The sequence below is a fragment of the Hesperophylax consimilis genome, chromosome 22, assembly GCF_061612785.1.
Source record: "Hesperophylax consimilis isolate HC1 chromosome 22, BYU_Hcon_1.0, whole genome shotgun sequence".
Classification (NCBI taxonomy): domain Eukaryota; kingdom Metazoa; phylum Arthropoda; class Insecta; order Trichoptera; family Limnephilidae; genus Hesperophylax; species Hesperophylax consimilis.
Genome location: NC_142857.1, coordinates 14,935,875 through 14,959,869, shown reverse-complemented (window position 1 = coordinate 14,959,869; position 23,995 = coordinate 14,935,875). Strand labels below are relative to the sequence as shown.

Here is a 23,995-nt window from a genome sequence, read left to right as displayed (position 1 = left end):
TATTTGAAAAGTCCAGTATGATACCGAATGTCCAAAACATGAACCTGAACCAGACAACTCGGGCGCCACATTGACAACGCAACTCAAGTAACATATTGACATTTTGTCAATAATTAATTACCTTAAAAATATTATATTCCGAAGAGCGGTCAGACTACAATATTTTTTTGTTTTTTCCTATTTTATTTTCAATTAAAATACTGAATTTCTTTGGGTTATCATGTAGTCCAAGTTTTCGTCCAAAGACGTCGTAAATCATTAGTCACGTCACTATCTTGATTGCATTCGTATAGAATCTCAAATTCTATGGTGTAAAAATATAAACGAACAAAAACCTCCATAAAAACCATATTATTCAAGGTAATTTGACATATTAAGTTAATATTATATTATTTTGATACTTAAACTTATAACCTTAGTCATAACAAACTGTTACTTACATTTGCTACGAATTTACAACGTCGTTTATGTTCATTTGAGGTTAAATTTTTTATTAAAAAAAATTATGTCAAATATACCAAACTATAATTTGTAATTTGATTTTTCTGGGAAATTTGGTCAGTGCACTTTAATTTATCCAATATTTATTACGTTAAGTGAAATAATAATCTTTTTTCATAACTTTGTAAATCTTGACAGTGTGTCTACCAATGAACGTATAATAACTTCAATCAGGATTTTGACAATGCCAGAAGTTCTGCACGAGAATGGAGACAAAAAGAAGAAGAAACACAAGCATAAAAAGCACTCCTCCAAATCAGATCATTCCGAAAAGTCGAAGAAACATAAAAAACATAAACACAAGAAGAAGGAAAGTAAATCAAGATCATCCTCAGCAGAGTCAGAGGAGACAATAACCCAGACAACCGAGAGGGAGATTACATCTGAGACTGGGACTCTACTCATCAAGTGTAACACATCGGATACTAACACCAAATCATATACCAGGGAAGTGCACATTGCTCCAGCTAACGACCAACCAGTTAACACTACAATGTCCACCCACACCCTCGAAGTTGTTTCATCGGAATCGGAGAGTGAACCAGCTCAGGAAGACTGCCCAAGTCCCGAAGTGACAATCCTAGACGATGAAATGAACCTAGATGAATTAATGAAGCAAAAGGAACTGCTTCAAGCCCATCTCGGAGCCTACCTATCAGAATCTAGCGATGCCCCAACCACACCGCCCATCAACATTTCCATCAAAAGTTCACCTGAAATTATCATGCTTGACGATTTAAGCAATGATGAACCGTCAAAATCTAAACAAAAGAATCGCACCAGACATTCATCACACACTAGCAATGATCAGCGCAAAGATTCAAAAAGAAAATTATCAGATTCGAAAAAATCAAGCGATGACGATAAAACTAGACATTCTTCTTCTTCTAAAAAGACAAAGAGAGAAGAAGATCTACGCTCCGTCCTCGATAGAGAAGACAGAAAAAAACGGATAGAAAGGGAAAAAAGAGTGTTAGAACGGGAAAAGGAACAGAGAGAAAAAAGAGAGCTTGAAAGAAAGAAACAAAGAGAGGCGGAACGTGAAAGAGAAAAAGAGCGGGAAAAGGAACGAGATAGGGAAAGGGAACGCAGGCGATCGAGAGAACGGAAGATGGATAGAGAACGAGAACCAAGACATTCCCAAAATAGGAATAATAGAGATAATGACGATAGGCGACGCAGAGATTCTTCCAGGGATCGCTCCCACAATAGGCACGGAAATAATCATGACAAGAGTCATAGTAAACATTATAGTTCTAGGAATAATCGAGGAAAAAAAGATTCTGATCAATACAAGGTATACAAACTGATTTATTAATTTTATTTAGTTACTTGTAAATTCCGACACAGGCACCATTCTGAATTTTGACTTGTGCTCAAAGATTTTGTTTGCATATCAAGTTAAATATAAGTTCACCATTCGGTGTTTTAGGCTCTACTACTGTTTATTTATTTATTTATAGAGCGGAGATGGCTTACATGTAGTTCCCATGAGCACTTAGGCCATAGGCCCATTGTGCTATCTCCCATTTTACCTCATTCCTTTAACAGTCACCCGGTCCCTTTTATAAAGTTCATCAGGGTTGTTATTAGACTGTTGATTGCACAATGTGCCTTCCCAGGTCTCATCTCTCCTCTCCATTCCCCTTTGGTTCCGTGAAGGCCCCACAAGGGAAGAGTTCACGGAGGTGGCCTCATTTCTCCTCTCCATTCCTCTTTGATTCCCTAAAGGTCCAAGGAGGGAAAAGGGTCTCATTTGTCCTCTCCACTCCTCCTTGGTTCCCCAAATGCCCCATAGGGGAAGAGTCTACTCCCCGTTGGTTCCCTAAAGGCCCCACGACGAAAGAGTCCACTCCCCCTAGGTTCCCTGAGGACCCCACGAGGGAAGAGGGCTTAATATCTCCTCTCCACTCCTCTTTGGTTCCTTGAAGGCCTCACGAGGGAAGAGGCCTTCGTCTCTCCTCTCCACCCCTCCTTGGTTCCCTAAAGGCCCCACAATGGAAGAGTCTACTCTTCCTTGATTCCCTGAAGGCCCCATGGCGAAAAGTCCACTCCTCCTCGGTTGCCCGAAGGCCCCATGGGGGAAGAGGGTCTCGTCGTTCCTCTCCACTCCTCCTTGGTTCCCTTAAGGCCCCATGATAGAGGAGGGTTTCATCTCTCCTCTGCACTCCTCCTTGGTTGCCTGTATTCCCCGTGACGGAAGAGTCTACTCCTCCTCGGTTCCCCGAAGCCTCACGAGCGAAGAGGGTCTTGTCGCTCCTCTCCACTCCTGCTTGGTTCTCTAAAGGCCCCACGATGAAAGTGTACTTTGTCTCTCCTCTCCACTCGTCCTTGGTTTCCTGAAGGCCCCATGGCGGAAGAGTCTACTCCCCCTCGGTTCCGTGAAGGTCCCACAAGGGAAGAGGCCTTCGTCTCTCCTCTCCACTCCTCCTTGGTTCCCTAAAGGCCCCACGATGGAGGAGTCCACTCCTCCTTGGTTCCCCAAAGGCCCCATGATGGAAGAGTCCACTCCCCCTTGGTTCCCTGAAGGCCCCACGAGGGAAGAGGGTCTCGTCTCTCCTCTCCACACCTCCTTAGCCCCACGACGTAGGAGTCTAATCCCCCTTGGTTCCCTGAAGGCCCTACGAGGGAAGAGGGGGTTTTCGAATGGTCCAATTTTCGTCTCACGAGTATCTAGGGAAATTGAAGGTCTACTCCAGCAGAGCCCCAAGTGCTGGGGTAAGGTCTAAATACTCCGAGGCACCGTTCGTGAAACTGTTCCCCGGGTCATCAGCCTGAGCACAGTAGCTCACACCTTAGCTTAGGATGGCTATTGCAGGCCGTGTTTTCACTCCCTGAGCGATGGGTTCGCCACACTCCCTACCCTACTACTTCTTTTAAAAAAAATGAAAATGTTTTACAGTGGTTTGGGGTCGTATATCCCGTCACGCCTTGTAATAAATATTTTTTCAGATTCTTTATTGTGTAGTTTTATTGTTAATTCAATAAAACAAGCCATCTCTGGTCCGGAGCCCCTAAATACCTGAAAAAAATCCTTGACTCTGTGCAAAAACGGGCGGTCCGTTTGATAGATTCCCCAATCTTAACAAACGGACTGCAATCTTTAGAGCACAGGCGTCAGGTAGGTATGCTGTCCTTGTTCTATCGGTATTACAATGGAAGATGCTCTGAGGAACTAGCGTCATTGATCCCTTCGGCACCGGTGCGTAGTCGGGATACACGCCAAACGCGCGCCCAACATTTGTACACGGTTGACATTTGTCACATGAGAACGGGTCGCTTCTACGATTCGTTCTTAAGTTCAACAGCTCGGCTGTGGAACGAACTGCCGGCCTCTGTGTTTCCTCCCTCCTACAACATGGGACTCTTCAAGACCCATGTTCACTCCTTCCTCTCCACAAAAAGACCCTCCACACAGCATCCCCAAAGATGACATAGGCCCTGAGGGAAATTATTTTCTTCAGGGCCTCCTGTGTGGAGTTAATACAAAAAAAAAATTGTTTTATTTTTATTTTAGGACTCCTTGAGTGAAGGAATTAAGCCATATGCGGAAAGTTCTAGTGACAATGAAATTGATATAACATATGACACAGATGAAGAAGAAACGGAAGAACAGATCATTGAGAGGAGAAGAAAGCAAAGGGAGCAACTTCTAAAAGTAAATCTTTTTTTTGACTTTTTTCCACAAATAATATGATATACACTGTTTGTAAATAGGGGCGACCAAGCAAGCTGGCCACATTACCCTGCAACATTTCTATGAGTATTTTCATTCACCTTATATTCAGAGATGTGCAAAATGGGTACCCAAAACCATTTGAAATGCAAAATGGAAATGGGTCAAAACTTTTCCATTTGAAAATGCAAAATGCAAAATGGTTTTTAGAAAAGCATTTCAAATGCAAAATGCAAAATACCTATTTTCAAAATGCATTGAAATTGCAAAATGGTTTTTCAGGTCAAACAATTAAAATAATTATAGAATTTTTAAACAGTTTTGTCATTTAATAATAGACATCAATGTAGAACAAAGATATTACATGATGGTAAATCAAAAAATGCCACGACTACGGATTATAAACCACAAAAAATTTGCGCGGGACAAATGTTGCCAACGTAAAAACATAGAAACTGCTATCTAACATTTAATATTACAGCGTCATGGCCCCATGTTAAGTATTTTTTGTAATGGTATCCCTCAATTGCCAGGGCTCCTACCAGGGAGCAACTTGACAAATGTAAATTATCTCTCATAGCGAGGTTGAGGACCGACTGATATTTGGGGCTTATGAAAAAAAGATGAGTGGAGATAATAGGAAGAATGTTGAAAAAAAGCATTTAAAATGGAAAATGCACTGAGAAAAGCATTTAAAATGCAAAATGCAAAATGGTTTTTAGAAAAGCATTTAAAATGCAAAATGGAAAATACCCATTTTGCATTTCCATTTGAAATGGATTTATTTGAAATAAAGTACATCTCTGCTTATATTTACTATAATTGTATTAACCAACTTATTTTGTTCAGTTTTGCCGCCATGGTTTTATAATTGGTTCATTTTTATAGTGGCCTTCTTGTGGAACATCACCTCAGGGGTGCTTTAAAAATCTATAAAAAACATATATTACCTTGAAAAAACTCACTTAATTAATTGGGTCTGAAATAAACTGAAACAAAATTGCAGCCATACTTTACATTCCCTCCTTTTTTCTAATTTCAATTGTTCTACATGATAATTTTTTCGATTTGGTATTGCCGTAATAAGAAACACATCCTAGTCTAGTACTGACCCATATTTATTGATTTTTCTAGCGTTTGGGTGGAGCAAGTGATGATAATGTCTCCATGAAGTCCGACACGCTGCCCGAACAACCAAAAAAAACTGAAAAACTTAAAAATTCCCCACAACCTATCAACGTTGACGAGGATTCAGTCACCCCCCCTCCTTCCAAAAACCAGGCAGAAATACAACCATCAATAATGCCAGAAAATGAAGAAGATAATGATGGCACACTCACACCAGTTTTGCCAGTTACAAATAGTTCTCTAGACACTAGCAAAGAAAAAACAGTACCTTCTGCTAAAATTAAAGAACCCGTGAAAGCAAATGATATGGACATGTTTGCAGAGCAAGACAACTATGATGAAAATTTTGATGTGAGTACTTCTAGTGATCATCATAATCGAGCAATCGATGCTAATGAAATCAATTGATTTTCTTTTGAATTTCATAAATGAATGCTTTATTAAATACCATTATGTGAGTAAAATTCATGTTTTATACATTTAAAAACATTATTTTTGTACTTTTCAGTCTCCTGCCAGTGGTAAAGTTGCCGACTCAAAAAAAAACCAGTCGGAGAATCCTGCCCTGACGGATAATTGGGATGATGCTGAGGGCTACTATAGGTAATAACTACCAATACACTAACCTCCTCTCTCAGTATTGCGCTGTTTGATTATCCGACAACAACTGTAACATTATTTTTACTAGTTGCTACATATACACTATATCGTCGCATTAATTCGTAGAATGCGTAACCACCAAATGTAAAATTTTACATGAGGTACAAAAAACCTCGTAGTGAAAAAAAATGAAAGACGGCTCATTCTTTTTATTTATGTTTCGAACATATAAAATATTTGGAAATTTATTTTCAATCATTAAACTTTTGTAAGTTAAGGCTTTCTATTTCAAATCGGAGTTAGGAAGTTTACATAAAAACCGAGAATGGAAATACGTATTTTACAAAAGATACATACTTTTCTGCGAACAGTTTTATACATATGAACAACCTAGCGGAAAATTTGGGAGATAGGAATTTTACATTCACAAAATAAAACACAACAATGTATGTGTATATTTAGATGCATTTTAATGATGCGGAAGGTTATCGTTAAAGGAGTGGTAATCCTTTTCTAATGTCTGTTTTAAGTCTTGTAAATGCTGGTACTTTTCCTTCCTTAAGGGATTAAATCTGACTCTCAAGTGAAATCTTCAAACTCTGGAGATCATTACAGATTCGGCGACAGTTTTGTGCTGGGTGAGATCTACACTGTCCGGGAGTAGTCGTGTCAGAGATGCTCGTTAAGTGACGCTTGGGGTTGATGAAGGAGATTGTAGATGAATTTGATCTGACATTGTCGATCACCCTTGTTGTTCTGTAGAAATAAAACTGATGTACTTACTAGGGTTTGCAAGACCCGGGCAAAGAGTAGCCATGACAGGAAACGTTGTAAAAGAAACTCCTCAGAGTGTGAAGATAGGTGGGAGAGACTTGAAAGTGGAACTGGTGAGCAAACATGTGCTTTAAGCGTAGAAACTCTTCATGCTCAGCATCACTTTGGAGTAAAGTGAACGCTTCATCTTGCCCGGCTGGTCGATCTCGAGGCGAGAAGAAAGGACGTCGATAGATGCGTGCGTTCCTGCGTACAATGCAGGACAATTGACCCTCCACCATCATCCCATGAAGCGGGTAATCATAATGTTGTGACAACCTGGAGTCGCTTGGCAGTTGATGTTACTCATTTCGGTAGGAAATGTTTACTCACATTTATCGATTGCGGTCCAAGTAGATTTGCCGTGTGGCGGGAAATAGAGTCAGATAATGCAGCTTCGATTATCAGACATTTGGAAGAAGTGTTTCGGGAAAGAGACCCGCCCAAAGTAGTTCTCATGGACAATGGTACTGCATTTTGTTCCTACAGTGTTACAGATAAGTGTAAGAGATGGAATGTTCGTCAAAGATTTCACGCGGCATACCGACCAGCTGAAAACGGTATAGTTGAACGACATCATCAAACAATAAAGAGAACTGCACCCAGAAGTGGAAGCGATCCCCTGCAGGCAGTGTTTCGGTACAATCTTTGGCTGCAAAAAGTCAGGATGATCGAGGTATTGCGCTGTCTAGTATAGTTCACACTTACTCGTGGAGACACCCTTCTGCGCAAGTGAATATAGAAGAGGAAGTATTGACTGAGTTCTAAGTGGGCGATCTTCTTGCGGTTAAGCCAGTAGATGGGAGATGCACATCGTGCATGGAAGGGTGACAGGACTTACTTCAGTCAACAACATCGAAGTAGATGGCATACCAAGACATGTGCTTGACCCGCGGAAGATGCCTGACAGAGAACGGACTGTGTCTGAGGAGAGACGAGATGGAATTGCCGAACGTTCCATTGTCAATATTTTGGGTTTGTTTGAAGAGGACAGTGAAGAACCGGATCCGGATATGCATCAGGAGGAGATCCACTTGCAAAGAGATGGTGACCTTGAATAAGAGATAATCACAGAACAACGACCTATTAGGTGGGACGCGAAGGGCTCCGGGTTAGTTAAATCAATTCGTGCAGTGATGATGACATCAGGAGGGCGTGTGATGATAACCAGGTACCACTGTAAAAGCGGTGAACGCAACCGCAGAGGCACATAAAACAAGAGAGCTACGGCAGAGCGTCACATGGTGCAGAAGACGTCAGTTTAGACTACAGATACAAAACACTATTCGTGACTTCACAATTAAAATTAAGGTTATAAAATGTTCAAAATTGATTAATCAACTTATCTCAGTTAATTTCACGGTAAAACTATTACACCGTAAATAAATTTCCTCATTCAAAAACACAACAAGCGTGCACGGCTCACCGGCCAATACTGAATTAAGGAGTTACGAAGTATTCGCAAGTAAAAATGGCACCATAATTTTACGCAGTTTCCTAATTTGTGTTTATCTAAAAGGATAATTTGTTTTTAAATTTTCGAGTTTTACTAGTCGATGCGGGTCTAATTTTAACACCAGATGGCATTAAAAACGTATTTTCGAAAAATTTGGAGTTACGCAGTCTACGAATTAATGTGACGATATGTAATATTATAATACCTCCAACTTCTGACATTTCCCATACATTCTGATTGCATAGTGCTACACTAGCGCCTCCTAGCGGAATGCCTTGATACATTTTAATGGATTTTATGTGTATTTAACAAATTCTTTATTTTACTAAAAAATTATGTTATGTAATTTTTGTGACATTTTTATACATATTTATCAATATTGATCTAAATACAAATTAGAAAGCGCAAAACACCGCCACCAAGTACTAAATAAATTCAATTCAGTAGTTCGCCGCTTGCCCAGACTCAGGGGTTGGGTTATTCTACTCGCTCAGTTGCTATATGTCATCTAGCTTGCTCTCGCTGACCATTTTACTAGTCACCAGGGTTAATTATTATTATTGTTGTTGTGGGACATTTCAATTAGTAACTAATAGTGTAGCACTATAATCCACCACTTTCACTAATTGGACGCTTGCCTGGTTTTTAGGGCGCAGATTTAGGTGTGAGAGAGTATTGTACTCAAAAATCTTTCTCTAAAAAAAATGTATGAAAATATTATTATTATTCTCTCGTGCGCCTCCGTTGTCGATAGGCTCATTAAAAAAAGCTATTCTAGGGAAACTGCTTTTGGTAGATTATGTACTATTTTTATAAATATATAAACACAGTATTTGGTAAAATGGTACAATTTACGAAAACATATTTTTGTTAAAAACAAGTGAGTTATTACGAAAATAGAATCAGCTGGCGCACAGCGAAAATTAAGCGTCGGCATACCAAGTCTTAAACATGCTAATGTCAGTTTTTGGTGCGTGCCTGAAGTGATGCATATTCGTGCATAATTTGTAAAATTATTCATATTCAATGAACTTTTAATTTTCGAAATTGGAACTGATAAATGTAAATCAAGCGATAAATTAGATACCAAATTATTTTTTTAATTAACTAGCTGACGTTGTTGGGAGTTATAATTAGGAGTTAAATATATCCCATTGTGGACTTTTTCTGTAGGCCTTTTTAAGGTATAAAATTCCATAGTACATTATTTTGATGTATCTCATAAGGTTTAGCCATCGTTAGCAATGTAGTGCCCAAAAATATATTTTTACATCTTGATTACAAAACATTGATTTATCTTTATTTTCTGTAAATATAATATGCATGTGTCGTATATGTACACCATCCGGAAGAAATTCTCTAAATGATAGTGAAAACCCTATCAAAATCCATTGCATAGTTTTGAAAAACTAAGCGTACAAACAAACAGACACGGATAGCGACTTTATTTTATACTATGCAGAGATAATTCTTTGTTTGAAATTTGTATTTCTTTTGTTCAAATGCTTAACATATATCATAATTTTTTCAAATTTACTAACATAAGAACTGTAAATTTCTTAATTTGATATGCAATGATTCCTGAGGCAATTTTTTTAATGTATTTTCTGCTTCACAAATCCTACAATAATAATACCCTGCCCTAGTTCTTTTCATGAAATTTCTCCACAGGATGTGTGGGCTTGAACTAACCTCTCCGCAATCCGGAATTATTATTTTTTCATAATTATAGATGTCCTCTACTGTGTTTATACCTACATTACCTATTCATATTGGAAGTTTGAATGGCAATCGTTCACTAAGTTTTGGTTAGTTGTTACGTAACGCAAATAAGCTATAGTTACGGACTATATATATATAAAATGCCGGAGAAAACCCAACCAGTTTTTAGTTCCAACATGTGCCGCAGACGGCCCCAGTCGCGCTCGATCTCGGCACAAAGCTTGCCCGCGGTCATGACCTGTGACTCCTCACAGAACAAAGCAAGCGCTCCTAGAGCTCGGGCACGTCAATGGTGGTGCTGAAAGTTCCCGCGTTTTACTCCAACGCTTGCTGCCCATTCAAATAAGGCGGGTATCTTATTTGAATAAACCAGAATCACATGAGTCGTTATTAACCTTTTCTTCCCCTACGGTGTCGTGTATTGCCAATTATCAACTTTAATGCCCCGGAGCCCAGAGAGAATTTAGATAGGATAATGCTAAGATGTTTATCACACATGTTTTGTGTTGTTTAATACCATTACTTTCTGTCTCATATTGTGACACCATGTGCTACCCGTTGTATCACAATACTTCTTTCATTTGGTAACTGAAGGCGACGTGAACCCTTTCCAGCAAAAGGTAGGTCCAGAAACATAAGTCCGATTGACGATCCACGCCTGAAGTTGAGGTGTCCATCTTGCCGACCACAGAGCTAGTCGCCGGCACTGTACACCCCTCCTCGCTGAGGGCCTTCAAATCCACGAACCTAACATAGTGAAAGTTCATGGTTAATTTTTACCTTACCTCACAATTATTATTTCCAGAGTTCGTATCGGAGAGGTTCTGGACACTAGATATATAGTCTATGGCTACACAGGACAAGGAGTGTTTTCCAACGTAATCCGCGCCAGAGATCAGGCAAGATCTAACCAGGATGTCGCTATCAAAATTATCCGAAACAATGAAGTTATGTAAGTTGGGATTTTATTACAAGTTTCTTCAATTGGTACTTTTTGCATAATTTCATCGATTTACTTTTTTATCAGACCCTAATGAAAGTTACACATGTGCATGTTGAATGCATGTGAGTACACTTCAGTTAGTATATACATAACTCCTGCATAAAAAGAACTAAGATAATTTATATTCAAAATTAAATTCATCTTTTGTTTTTAAAATAATGTGAAAAATTAAATTCATATTTAACACTGTTGCTAGGGCAAAAGGCAGGCCGAGAATGGAGTTGGTGAGTTATGTTGTAATATCCCTTTTCTGTGACATGTTTTTCATGCTGCTCTCTCACTGGCCGCTATTTTACAGAATGTTGGCCTAGAGTGGCCTGGTTATAATCAACACTAATTATTTATTTCTTTTACATTACAAACTTTAAATTTAATATATAATATAAGAAATTACATCCATATGATATTTGCAAAAAAGAGAGTTCCAAAAAAAAAAAATTCGGGTTGTGGTGAAGATCGCTTCAATGAGGAGAGACTCTTTCAGGAATCAATTGGAATTCCCTTTTGAATCTCTCCTCCCTGATGCAAAACGTATCGATATCAGAAGAGATTCGGTTCAGGAGCTATATACTCCATTGGCAGGTTGGTTCTACGGGCAAGAAGATAGAATAATCTATGATAATGCTATCTAAGATAGTCAGCAGGAACATAGACACACAAGCACTCCAAAATAGCTGAGTTCTCGATATAGCCTCTTGCAGTCTGAATAAGTGGGTGGTGGCATACCCCTCTTCTAAGCTGCAAGGAGTGAAGTCCGAGCATGCCCAAAATAAAGTTTGTCGGGTAGAACCATTAGTAGCCGTGGCCACAATCCTAGGTGTGCTTTATGCATGGTGATGTCACCCCTAGAATGGCCCACAATATGGTTATATTTACTGAGTGAACCTTTAAAAGGAATATTTCATAATGTTGTTCTCATTTCAGGCACAAAACTGGTCTGAGAGAACTAGAGACGCTCCGCACCCTCAACGACTCGGATCCTGAGGATAAGATGCACTGCGTGCGTCTCCGTCGCCAGTTCTTCCACCGCCAGCACCTCTGCCTGGTGCTGGAGCCCCTATCCATGAACCTGCGTGAAGTCCTGAAGAAGTACGGGGGCGGCTGCGGCCTGCATATCAAAGCAGTGCAGAGCTACACACAGCAACTCTTGCTGGCTCTCAAACTCATGAAGAAAACTGGCATTCTACACGCAGGTGAATATTGTTTTGCTAAAATCAGTAGGACTGTTCATTTAGCGAGTTGACATCACAATCAAATCCTTGTTCATCCACTAGTGGATGATTGTCTCGACATGTATTTTCAGTTCTTTCATCGGTCATCTGCAACGTCTTTAGTTTAATATGATTTTGAGTGTGTTATAATTTCCTCACTGCGTAGAAGTGTGACTACAGGGTGACTACATTCCGGATAAATGAGTTAATCTGAAATTTATCTGACAGTTTCAATTGAGAAATTTTGTTATTTTGATATAAACTTTCAGGACAGGTTGTATCAAAGAATTTGAACAATTTATCAAATTTCGAAGTTCAGTGATCAATCATAAGTAATTTGAATTGAATGGTAACAAAAGCTTCTGGCAGTGAATATGTTAAATAGCTTAGACAAAAACTCATCATTTGAAAAACAATATCTGAGTTTATGGGTGTTTTGATATCTGTTGTAGTCATCCTGAAGTATGTGCGTTGCTTAGTCTCCCCTCTATCAATTTCTGAAATTACTATTCTACAAGTTTGAGCTGTTTGTGGTTTTTAAGTATTTTGATAAAAGCCACTAAAACGACAGTTATGTCGCACTTCCCCACCGTGTGTACTTGCTAAATGAACAGCCCTTTTGTTGTATTTATATTTTAGTGATGCAGCAAAGGATTAGATTAAAGTCCTACAATGTCTGCATCTGGTAATTTTTGACCAACCTTCGTATATGTTTTTCAATCTTTTCTAATTGTAATTTACAATAAATTAGCCCCCACACATTTAATTCTAGTTTTCACTAACGATAAGAGAACAGACTCCCGTGGGATTTTCAATTTTCCCCGTTTTCATGTCTTACTGAAAATGACTTATTTTTCTTTTAATAAAATTCATTATGTAAAGATTTTTTCCATCTCTGTTTGGCCCTCTGATAATATACAGTTTACTATAAATGTTTCTGAATTTGGACGATACAGACATTAAGCCCGACAACATTCTGGTGAACGAGAGCAAAGTAAACCTGAAACTGTGCGATTTCGGCTCAGCCATAAACGTTCAGGATCAAGACCTGACGCCGTATCTCGTATCCCGGTTTTACCGAGCCCCCGAGATAATCCTCGGCATTCCGTACGACCACGGCATCGACATGTGGTCGGCCGCCTGCACCATATACGAGATATCGGCCGGCAAGATACTATTCAGCGGGCAGTCCAATAACCAGATGCTGAAGTATTTCATGGACGTTAAAGGGAAGATGCCCAATAAACTGATCAGGAAGAGTCAGTTCAGGGATCAGCATTTTGATCAGAATTGCAATTTCCTCTATCACGAAGTTGATAAGGTCACTGAAAGGGTGAGTTTACTTTTCTTTACTTCTAAACAAAAATAATTACAAATTGATTTGACTGTGTCAATTTTATTGAAAAAAATTAAGCACCCTTGAGGTAATTGGATCATTAAATGGCACTGTAGAATGTTGACCATTTACTATTATATTAAACTATTGCCCAAGCTTACGGAGCACTGATTATAATGTTTGTTTTTACATGTACATCTGTTGTTTTTTCATAGAAATAACAGATGTGTAAATTTAAAATCTGGTGCCAAATGTAATTCTATGTTTTTCCGTTAAACATTTTTATTGTAATTGTTAGTAGTAGAAAAGATTAATGTAGTGTTTTCAGTACAAAGCAGCCTTGTAGCTACAATGGTGCTGTCTTTCAGGATAAAAGTATTTGCACCTCAAGGTAAATATTGTATCGTTGATGTACTATTATCATCCAAACCAAATTACATATTGCTCCTTTTTGAACTTCAATGCACTTGCTCATTTCTAAACCCAAATACTTGCCGGGGAGCCATCGTTTCTCACCCACTTACTGAAAATATGACAAAACTGCTTTAAATCTATAGATGTAATATCGATATACCTTATAATATGAGTTGACCTTATAACATAACTTATGTTGAAATACTATTCCTTGGGAATATGTTATGTCCATAATTCAGTATGAATATTGGCAGTAATTATAATGTTTGGATGAATTACCCAAAAGCCAAAAAGCACTTGGCAAAAACCACTTGTTGCGATAGTGACAATCATCTGCCTGACACAGATGATTCTGAAACAAAATACAGAACACATAAATAAACACGTAAGAAAATTAAAATGGTTGAAACGGTATTTAAGACAATAAGCACTAATATTGAGAGATGAAGCAGATTTGTAGTTATTTCCCTGTACGTGAAATACTGGCCAGCTCTTTGAATAGCTTTTAGCCCGTCGTCCCATCGGTAAGCAAAAGACATAAACCAAATGCTGTAAGGGTCCGTATAAACAGGAAATTTCTACAAGCCAAGCCACAAATCATTTCGAAAGGAACAAGCTTTTTTTGTTGCTTCGTTCCTTTCCCATAAATTATAAGCATAAACAAACTTAATTTTGGGTAGAGGGTCTTACTGAAATCTCAGTTTATCTCGATTGCTTACCGACCCGTGGAATGACAGGCTTAATTGTGTAAACCGATTGTGTGCTAATTCAGTCACATTTACGATTGTAAATTTAACGGGAATCTAGTCTAACCTGAAGATATATATATATTTTTTTTTTCTTTATTCATAAAAATATATTTGGATACAGGTTTTTTACATGCTTTTCGACTACCACACTAGACACATGTCCGTATTATGGTAGTCGATATCCAATTGATTTTTCTTAAATTCAATCTTAAACACACTCTTAAAATTGTAGTAATTTAAAAAATCTGCATTTTCTGATGTAGGTGTAACACAACTGTATTTGACATGTTCTTGATGGTGTACAAAAATATATAAAAAAAATAAATTTCAATTTGAAAATGCCCAATATGGTTAAAATGTATGTTTGCATTTACCACAGTTTTACTCTGTTTTTAAGTGTGTTATAAGATTACAGGGTAGCCACATACAGTAGAACCTCGTTAATTCGAAATCCACCGGACATCAAAAATCAAATTTCGAATTAACGAATTCCCACGTAATTCGAAATTTTATGAAGAAAAAAAAAAAAAAAAAACGCCGAAAATCGATTTTCTCGGCCGCCTCTTCAAATCCAGGTGGAATTTTAGCTGTAAATTCGTATTAATACCAATTATTTCTTTATTTTCGCGGCCGATTACCGTAGCGGCGGGCCCTTTAAATTCAGATATTCGCAATAAATTCGTAGAAATGCTATATATTTACGCGAAAATCGAGATTTCGCTGCCGATTTCGGTCGCGGCCTACCCTTTAAATTGAGATATTCGTAAAAATACGATATATTTCCGCGTAAATCTAGATTTCGCGGTAATTTTCCGTCGCGGCCGGCCCTTTATTTCAAATATCCGCATTTAAATTGGTAAAAATACGACATATTTCCGCGTAAAACGAGAATTCGCGGCCATATTCCGTCGCGGCCGGCTCTTTAAATTCAGATATTCGAAATAAATTCGCAATAATACGATATATTTCCGTGTAAATCGAAAATGCGCGGCCGATTTCTGTCGCGGCCGACCCTTTAAATTCAGATATTTGATGTCAATTCGTAAAAATATGATATATTTCCGCGTAAATCCAATTTTATTGGCAGTTTTTCGTCGCGGCCGGCCTTTCAAGTTCAGATATTTGAAGTAAATTCGTAAAAATATGTCATATTTCGGCGTGAATCGAATTTTTTCGGCCGATTTCCGTCGCGCCGTATTTTTTAACTCGGATATTCGAAGTAAAGTTAGTAAAAATACGATATATTTCCGCGTAAATTGAAATTTCGCGTCCGATTTCCGTCGCGGCGGGTCCTTTAAAATTCAGATATTCGAAATAAATTCGTAAAAATACGATATATTTACGCGTAAATCGAGATTTCGCGGCCGATTTCCGTCGCAGCGGGCTATTTAAATTCAAATATTCGAAATAAATTCGTAAATATACGATACATTTACGCGTAAATCGAAATTTCGCGGCCGAGTTTCGTCGCAGCCGACCCTTTAAATTCAGATATTTGGTGTAAACTCGTAAAACTACGACATGTTTCCGCGTAAAACGTATTTTCTCGGCCCTTCAAACTCGGATATTCGAAATAAATTTGAAAAAGTATGACATTCCAGTGTAAATCGATTCAGATTTACAAGATAATAATACTAATTAGGACGATGTATAACCACGTAAAAATACATTTTTCGGCGTTTTACCGCCACGGCTGACTTTTAGATTCAGATTTACGAAATATTATGATTTATTTTCGCAAAAATCAAATTTTTTCGAATTACACGAACAAATTTTCGTGCGCGGACAAAAATAAATTTCGAATTACGAATTAACGAAATTCGAATTAAAAAAATTTTTGTATGAAAAAAATTTTCAGCGGAAATTTTTTTGGCGAAAATTTCGAATTACGCGTTTTTTCGAATTATCGGGGTTCGAATTAACGGGGTTCTACTGTAATTGCAAAATCGGGATCAATCTGTTTGCTACAATAAACTCAGATTTCAAGCCAATATAGAATCTTGATACCTAGATAATCCTCAGGCTCAATTATTTTGTCCCGGTAAACAGGAAATTATCTTTATTAAATTTTTAAATTTTTTTTTATGTGTTATAGAATGCAGATATTTATCAATAGTTATCGACTCCTAAACATGAAAACAAATCTAAACACAATCTCAAATAGTCCTATTAATTACGCTTGCAGGAAAAGATAGTGGTGATATCAAGCGTGGTCCCTTCGCGAGATATGGGCGCCGAGCTGACGGGGCGCGGTAGCCTGCCCCCCTCGCACGCCCGCAAGGCTACCCAGCTGAAGCAGCTGCTAGAACGCATGCTGGCGCTGGACACCACCAAGCGGGCCACCCTCAACCAGGCCCTGGCCCACCCCTTTCTCCGGGAGCCCATGCAAAACGCCTAACCGCCCACATGATGTGTAACATACATTTTTTCAATCCACTTACAAATCACTGTTTTACCCTGACTATATATTATCATTATTTGACACTGCATATACGATGAAGATGTAAAATAATTCATAATTACAGTAAAACCCTCTTATAAAGTTTTTGAGAAGTTTTTAAACCTCCCTCGTGTTATTGCGATAAAATAGCTGGCAGACCCAATACTTATATTATCCTGGGCCGACATCGCGCATAAGAAGAGTATGCTAAATAATTCATTATTACAGAAAAACTCTAAAATAAGGTTTTTGAGTACTTTTCACGTCTTCCTTGTACTATAATTGCGATAAAATGGCAAGCGGATCAGATACTTACATTGTCCAGGGCCACTATATATTATTATTGTGAGTTTACGAAGAAGATGCAAAATAATTCATAATTATCACAAAACACTTGTACAAGGTTTTTGTGAAATTTTCACACCTTCCCCGAGCTATCATTGTGGTAAAATCGCTGGCAGACGTAATTCCGCTGTTCATTACTGTGCCAAACCAAATTAATGGGATTTTATTATTTCCTGAAGCTCTATCGGAACATTTCTTGACACATTTATTTTTATACTAGACGCGAGAGTAGTTAAGAAGTTTTATGTTTTCAGTTCGTAAAGAAGTGGTATAATTTAAAACCCGCATTAAAAAAAAATTCCTTGAAAACCTAATGAGAGGGTTTCACTGTATTATTGTTTCAAAAGCATTCTTCACAATACTATTAAATTGTAGGTGTGCATATGATGAAGATATTGATTCATTACTAATTGATTATTGTTTTAGAATCATTCCTCTCACACATTTTGAGAAAGAGAGAGATTTAATGTTCGTTGTGTGGCAATCCGGATTGGGAGATTGGAGTAAATGCATTCTTTCATTGTAAACATGTTTTTGTTTGAAGTAATTCTGGAATCGGAATTCTCCAATTACTCTTTGTCATTCCCGCTACCTTCACCTCGGTCTGCGTAGCTTCTGCAATAACTTTTATCTTGTTTGACTTTTGGGGTATTAAGTCGTGTTGCGCTCGTTTCTTTCTTGAACCGACATCCATCAGAACAGATGTTTGTGTCCATCATCAAGGCAGATAGAGGAAACATGGTCTAAAATGCCAGATGTCCAACAACACTATGAATGGCAAAATATTGGGTTATTGCTGGATACGGATGCATAATCGGAAATACTCAATATGTTTTCTGTTCTCACAATACGCAACAAATATAACTCAAATTAACCCACTGGCATACTAATTTTTTCTTGAGAATGATTATTGCTGTGCTGTATTGCACCCCATATTTCCCCAAATTAATCACTTTATGGTTTTTTATAGATTATAATTTTATTGTGAACTATCTAAGTATGTGGGAAAAGTTTTAGCCGCCCCAATGGGGCGGGCAATATGCCGATGCGAAAAAAGTGCAGCCCCCCAATCTTCACGTCAGATATGACGATGGGTTAAATGTTAATTTCTCCCATTCCGGTGTAGCCTTTAATAATGTAAGATCTGTAGTTGTGAAACTTAATCATGTGTTTCAATTATTTTTTTATTTATTAACAGCTAACATTACCTAGTGAAAGTCATTTAGTATCAATTAAAAACACACTACTTTTACATTTATGTTTATTGCTTAGTTTAAAAAATACATTACATTTAATCAGCACTTTCATCCCATGTAATGGTGCTTAGAATAAATAAATGTTATAGCAATAAAAATATCTTTCATATTAAAATTATCTTATCTGCTAGCTTCCAAATTAATATTGAAAAAAGATTTCACTATGTTTTGATCATTGCCATTCTGTATATGTAAAATATTATGTACGAAGAAGATAATTTCGCTACTACATAGTAGATAATAATATAATATTCAAGAGTAATTCATGCATTACTCTCTGTTAATACATGTATTTAATATAATAGAGCTCTCTTTATTCTATTTATTACAAAATATGCAAGTTTCTCGCAATGATTATATTTTTTCTAAATTAATATTCTGTCCAGGAAATAATAATGTTTTTCAAATAAAAGTCTACCATAATGAGACCATATTTATTTATGTTATTATGATTATGACTGTATGCTATTATTTGCCTCTGTTATTCTGTTGAACTAATTGAATTTGATCACACAAGATGGTTAAAGCCTGGTTGGAATATATTGAGCTGCAACTAAGAAGGCCCAATCACCAATTCTGACGGCAACTTATCAGAATTCTCGCCACCGCTGACACATGAACAGGTGAGCTATTTTATATAACTTTACTATCACTGATTTGGCGACAGTCTGCATAGCCGTAACCCCGTTAATACTCATGCCATGTGCCCATTGTGCTAGCTGCCATGTTTCACCTTATTCCTCTGATGGTAGCCCATTCCTTTTAACACCGTATAGGTTAGATTTAAAGAAATGGCAGGTTCGAGGAACTGGAGAAGAAAAGGTGTTGTTCCAGGTCAGAAAAAAAAATTGTCGACAGGTTTCGTACAGAAATGGGTCTTTTGGTTGATATTCCTAAGCAAGGATCAGGAACAACAAATGATGGCAACACTTCCCGCAGGTTTTTCGCAGATCCGGAAAAGTCTGCGAAATAACGGGCATCGACAAAACCCTTATACAAAGGTTTTCTGTAATATAAGATGCAATTTCAAGCGGAAAAATTATAATAAATGGTTTTATATGCCAGTAGTCCAGTCAGTGGGGGATAAAAAATGGCTCCACCTTGCAAAAGGTTGGGTAGTAGCGATTTTCACATATGTTGTTAAGATTGGGACTATAAGGAAAAAAAAAAGTTTTCGACCTTGGGGGGGTCGAGCTCGACCCGCCATCTTGGAAAAAATTTGTTTTTTTCAAAATAATTATGAAGTGGTTGATTTTACAACCAAATTGTTAAAGACAAACTTAAAGACAACTTAATTACCTACATTTTTTGTAGAAAGTTTTTTTTGTAAATCTAATAGGTAACGAGTTACAGCGGTTGAAAGAAGAAAATTTTGACAAAAAATTGTAAAACTCCAGTTTTCTTGTAAAATTTTGTACGAACATATTGCACAATATCATTTTAACGATTAATTGTCATTTATCCAGAGAAATAGGTACCGAGAGGATGTCGAACATGGTTACCACGTCTGAAATTTTTGAATCTATAAAATTTAAACTTAAGGACAAAGTTATTCCATTAGTAGCAGTCAACAGCAGCATCAAGGTCGGCGAAACAACTATTTCCATCAACCCGCTAATGTTGTTCCAGAGAATGTGTATTGTGAAGAAATCCGACGAAGAATTGAAGGATTTTCTTAAATTCGAACTCGTCCCATTTCCTTTGTCGCTTTTCACTGAAGAAGGAATGCGCAAAGGTACGAAATCATCATTTTATGGTGTTTTCGAACAACTTCCAGAAGGCGTGCAACTTGAAGGTAGCAAAATTAATGTGGATGGAGGATATCTTTTACATAAAGTTGTATGGAATCGGAATGATTATTTTGGGTCAATTTGCGAGAAGTACGTTCACTATGTAAGAAATCACTATGGATCACATGCAGTCATTGTTTTCGATGGATATCCGCTTGATGATGGTGAAAAAAATACGAAAACCGCAGAAAGACTTCGCCGATCGAAGAAGCACATGTCTGCAGATGTTCTTTTCGATGAAACAATGCCAGTTCAAGTTTCACAAGAACGATTTTTAGCCAATAAAAATAACAAAGTCCCTCTGATTTCGATGCTTACAAAGCAATTTATACAGGATGATTTTACAGTTAAGCAGGCTGAAGAAGATGCTGATGAGTTGATTGTCAATACTGCGATTTCCTTGTGTTCATCATATGACGCTGTTTTCATTATTGGCGAAGACTTTGATCTCCTAGTTCTGCTGACAGCATTAGCACCACCCAAAAGTAGTATATATCTTCGCAAACCCGGGAGAGGCAAAACTTTTGAGTAGACTGTATTCCGCGAATAGTGTGAAATACAAAAAGGCGGCTGAGAATATTCTGTTTCTTCATGCCTTTAGCGGCTGCGATACAACATCGTCCTTCTTCAACCAAGGAAAAACAAAATTTTGTTCGCTTGTGCAAAACGACACAAGACTTAATGCCATGATAGGAATCTTCAAACAACATGATGCAACACCAGAAGACATAGCAGTTGCAGGAACACGCTTTCTTGTTGCTTTGTACGGGGGTGACATGGATAAGGAAACCTTGGAAGAAGTCCGCTACAAACGTTTTGCAAAGTCGACAACAAAAAGCAAATTCAATCTTGCCTCTTTGCCACCAACGAACGACGCTGCACGGTACCATGCATTTAGAACGTACCATCAAGTCCAAAAATGGTATGGAATCCAAAAAAATCCAGAAAACTGGAGCTGGAAACGTGACACCAACGGGCTTGTTCCAGTAAGAATGACAAAGAAACCAGCACCCGAGACTTTATTAAAATTTATTTCATGCAATTGTAAAAAAGGATGCGGCGTTGCATGTAGCTGCAGGAAAGCTGGATTGAAGTGTTCTATTGTATGTGGGTGCTGTAATGGTCAAACATTCCGAAATTCGCCAAAGGTTCACATCGATGTCGAGGACGAAGAAGAAGAGATTTTGTCAATGGAAGCCCAGAATCTCAGTATCACAGGCAATGAGTTAGATGATGACATTGATGATGAAGACTGTTATTAAGTAACATAATTCATAGTAATGTAACATAATTTCGAAATCTAACATCGCTGGTATATCTGTGGAGTAGACCTACTGGGCATACCACAATAAAAAAGCGCCATGTTCTCTACCTCATGGTGGTGTGGAAATGAGTTAACAAAATTATCATAATTATGTAATGAATAACCCGAAAAAATTACAAAGTTGGGGATTTCATCATTTTTTAGAAAAATATTCACATTTCCGCCACTGTAACTCGTTACCTATTAGACTTACAATAAAAAACTTTTTACAAAAAATGTAGGTAATTTAGTTATCTTTAAGTTTGCCTTCAACGATTTGGTTGTAAAAACGACCACTTCACAATTATTTTGAAAAAAAAACAAATTTTGGCACCTTCAATCCAAGATGGCGGGTCGAGCTCGACCCTCCCAAGGTCGAAAACTTTTTTTTTTCCTTAGAGTCCTAATCTTAACAACATATATCAAAATCGCTACTACCTAACCTTTTGCAAGGTAAAACTCCCCACTGACTGGACTACAGCTAGTATTCATAAAATTTTAATACATGGGGGGAAGCTATTAAAAGAATGATTTTGCCCATTGGGCAATTATCAGAAGATGTGCAAGAGGCTAGACATAAAGATTATCGAGCTTACAGACAACACCATACGCGAAAAATCGCCCAAATTAAAACAAATGAAGACCTGCTTTACAGACTGGTGATGACTTGGCCATGTCCTATGATTCCGCAATGGACTTTCTTCCAATTAATAACAAACTAACAACAATTATTAGAAAATACTGTGTTAGCATTTTTGTATTTGGTACACACATTGATTTGATTGATTTTTTACAGCATACAACGGACATGCGACGTTCGACTATTTCACTTACATATTTTAGTTATTATTTTTATGTTTTTTTTTTTACTATTTCACGTTGTACAACATCTCTCAAATAATATTTGAATTGTAATATTATAATTCATCTCAATCATTAGATGGTTAAAATTATGTTTATGTAGGAATCTTCTACAATCATTTACAAAGAAGAGTCTGGCTGGCGGGCGGCCTAGCTTTGTTTGTCATACAAATCTACAGTTTTATTCAGAGATTGATGAAATTTTTCCCACATCTGACTTTCAAATGAGATTTCGAAAAACCATCCCCTTTTTCCACCTCGTAAAGCAGAATTTTGATATTTGATGAAATTTTGCACACTTTACATTAAAAATAAGAGGAGAATTACTTTCTACATCTGATTTCGAAAAACTGTGCAAAAATCAGGGGCAACACCGTTTATTTATAAAGTAACATAAGTAGTTTTTGTATGTTCATTAATATTGTTTTTATTTCCAATTGTTTCAGAATTCTAATCGCCGGATTGGATTCTGCAACGTATTTAAATAATGCATCGGAAAAGAAAGAGAACTGTGATATAAATTACTGATCATCACATAATGATCAACTGATAAATGCAGAACCTTATACGAAAACTGCAGTATTATTTTATATGTATGCGTAAGAAATTTTTATCAAATAAGGTTACAGGGAAAAAACTGTTAAAAGAAGATATTAAATAATGCATTATTATTTAATTTAACTGCTTAATTAAAACTAGAGAACACATTGGCACTGCCGCCAATTTGCAGCTGGTGTTCTCAAATGGTAGCCATTTTAGTGTCAGTCTTTTCTAATAAAGATAAATTTATAAAATATCTAATTGACATGCCCTGTGTAATTTTTTTATTTCACAGTTATCTATTAAAAATATGACTTAAAAGTTTGCTTCTAAAAGTCATAGATTTGCATAATATTTAAAGTAGGGCATGTCGAAATATTCTTATCCCAGAGTTTACATAAATATGAATTCAAAATGACTGCCAGTTTATTGACTTTTGGTTAAGTTCTTGAAATGGGTTAAAGTATGCAATATACAGCACGCATAATATTTTAATTCAGTAATTCAAAAATAATAATATAAAATTATAATAAATAATATTTTCCCGCAATCTTAAATGTTTAGTAATAATACCTTAACTAGTTAGTGGACAGATAAAATTGACTTCTTGCAAATATCAATTATCACTTTCTATTTTGTAATATTTCAGATATCGTTTTTAAGAAAGGATTAATGTTGAGAAGGGGAATGGTGGATTGATCGAGGAAAGTTACACCACAAAAGAAGAACACGATAATAATAGTTTAAAGTGATAAGGAATGTCATTCATGATTATCCTAAGGTGTAAGATGATTATTTATCATTAAAGATGTATGTTTTTATATTACCTTGTTTTTATTTCTTTCCCAAAT

The 23,995-nt window shown here is 37.1% G+C and overlaps 1 protein-coding gene across 4 annotated transcripts; it reads left to right on the top strand.

Moving 5' to 3' along the window:
- Window positions 1-93: 93 nt before the first annotated feature.
- On the top strand, window positions 94-23,965 carry Prp4k (Pre-mRNA processing factor 4 kinase). Of its 4 annotated transcripts, none has more exons than XM_089645277.1 (11): window positions 94-360; window positions 640-1,798; window positions 4,019-4,159; window positions 5,312-5,656; window positions 5,814-5,908; window positions 10,702-10,848; window positions 11,824-12,092; window positions 13,067-13,443; window positions 16,795-17,022; window positions 19,168-19,273; window positions 23,051-23,965. In XM_089645277.1, exons 2-9 carry the CDS (start codon window positions 686-688, stop codon window positions 17,005-17,007), a joined length of 2,700 nt encoding a protein of 899 aa, XP_089501403.1. In that variant the 5' UTR covers window positions 94-360; window positions 640-685; the 3' UTR covers window positions 17,008-17,022; window positions 19,168-19,273; window positions 23,051-23,965. The 4 variants fall into 4 exon arrangements, with proteins under 4 accessions (XP_089501403.1, XP_089501404.1, XP_089501405.1 ...); XM_089645278.1 differs by having other exon boundaries at window positions 16,795-19,273; window positions 23,051-23,197; window positions 23,794-23,965; XM_089645279.1 differs by having other exon boundaries at window positions 16,795-19,273; window positions 23,051-23,203; window positions 23,794-23,965.
- The last annotated feature ends 30 nt before the right edge of the window (window positions 23,966-23,995 follow it).

What these genes read in the sequence shown, in the direction of transcription:
- Prp4k (XM_089645277.1), top strand. Translation starts at nt 686, where the DNA reads ATGCCAGAAGTTCTGCACGAGAATGGAGACAAAAAGAAGAAGAAACAC. An exon ending in ATCCGAAACAATGAAGTTAT is followed by an intron (nt 10,849 to 11,823) that starts GTAAGTTGGGAT and finishes TTCTCATTTCAG; the next exon opens with GCACAAAACTGGTCTGAGAG. An exon ending in AACTGGCATTCTACACGCAG is followed by an intron (nt 12,093 to 13,066) that starts GTGAATATTGTT and finishes TGGACGATACAG; the next exon opens with ACATTAAGCCCGACAACATT.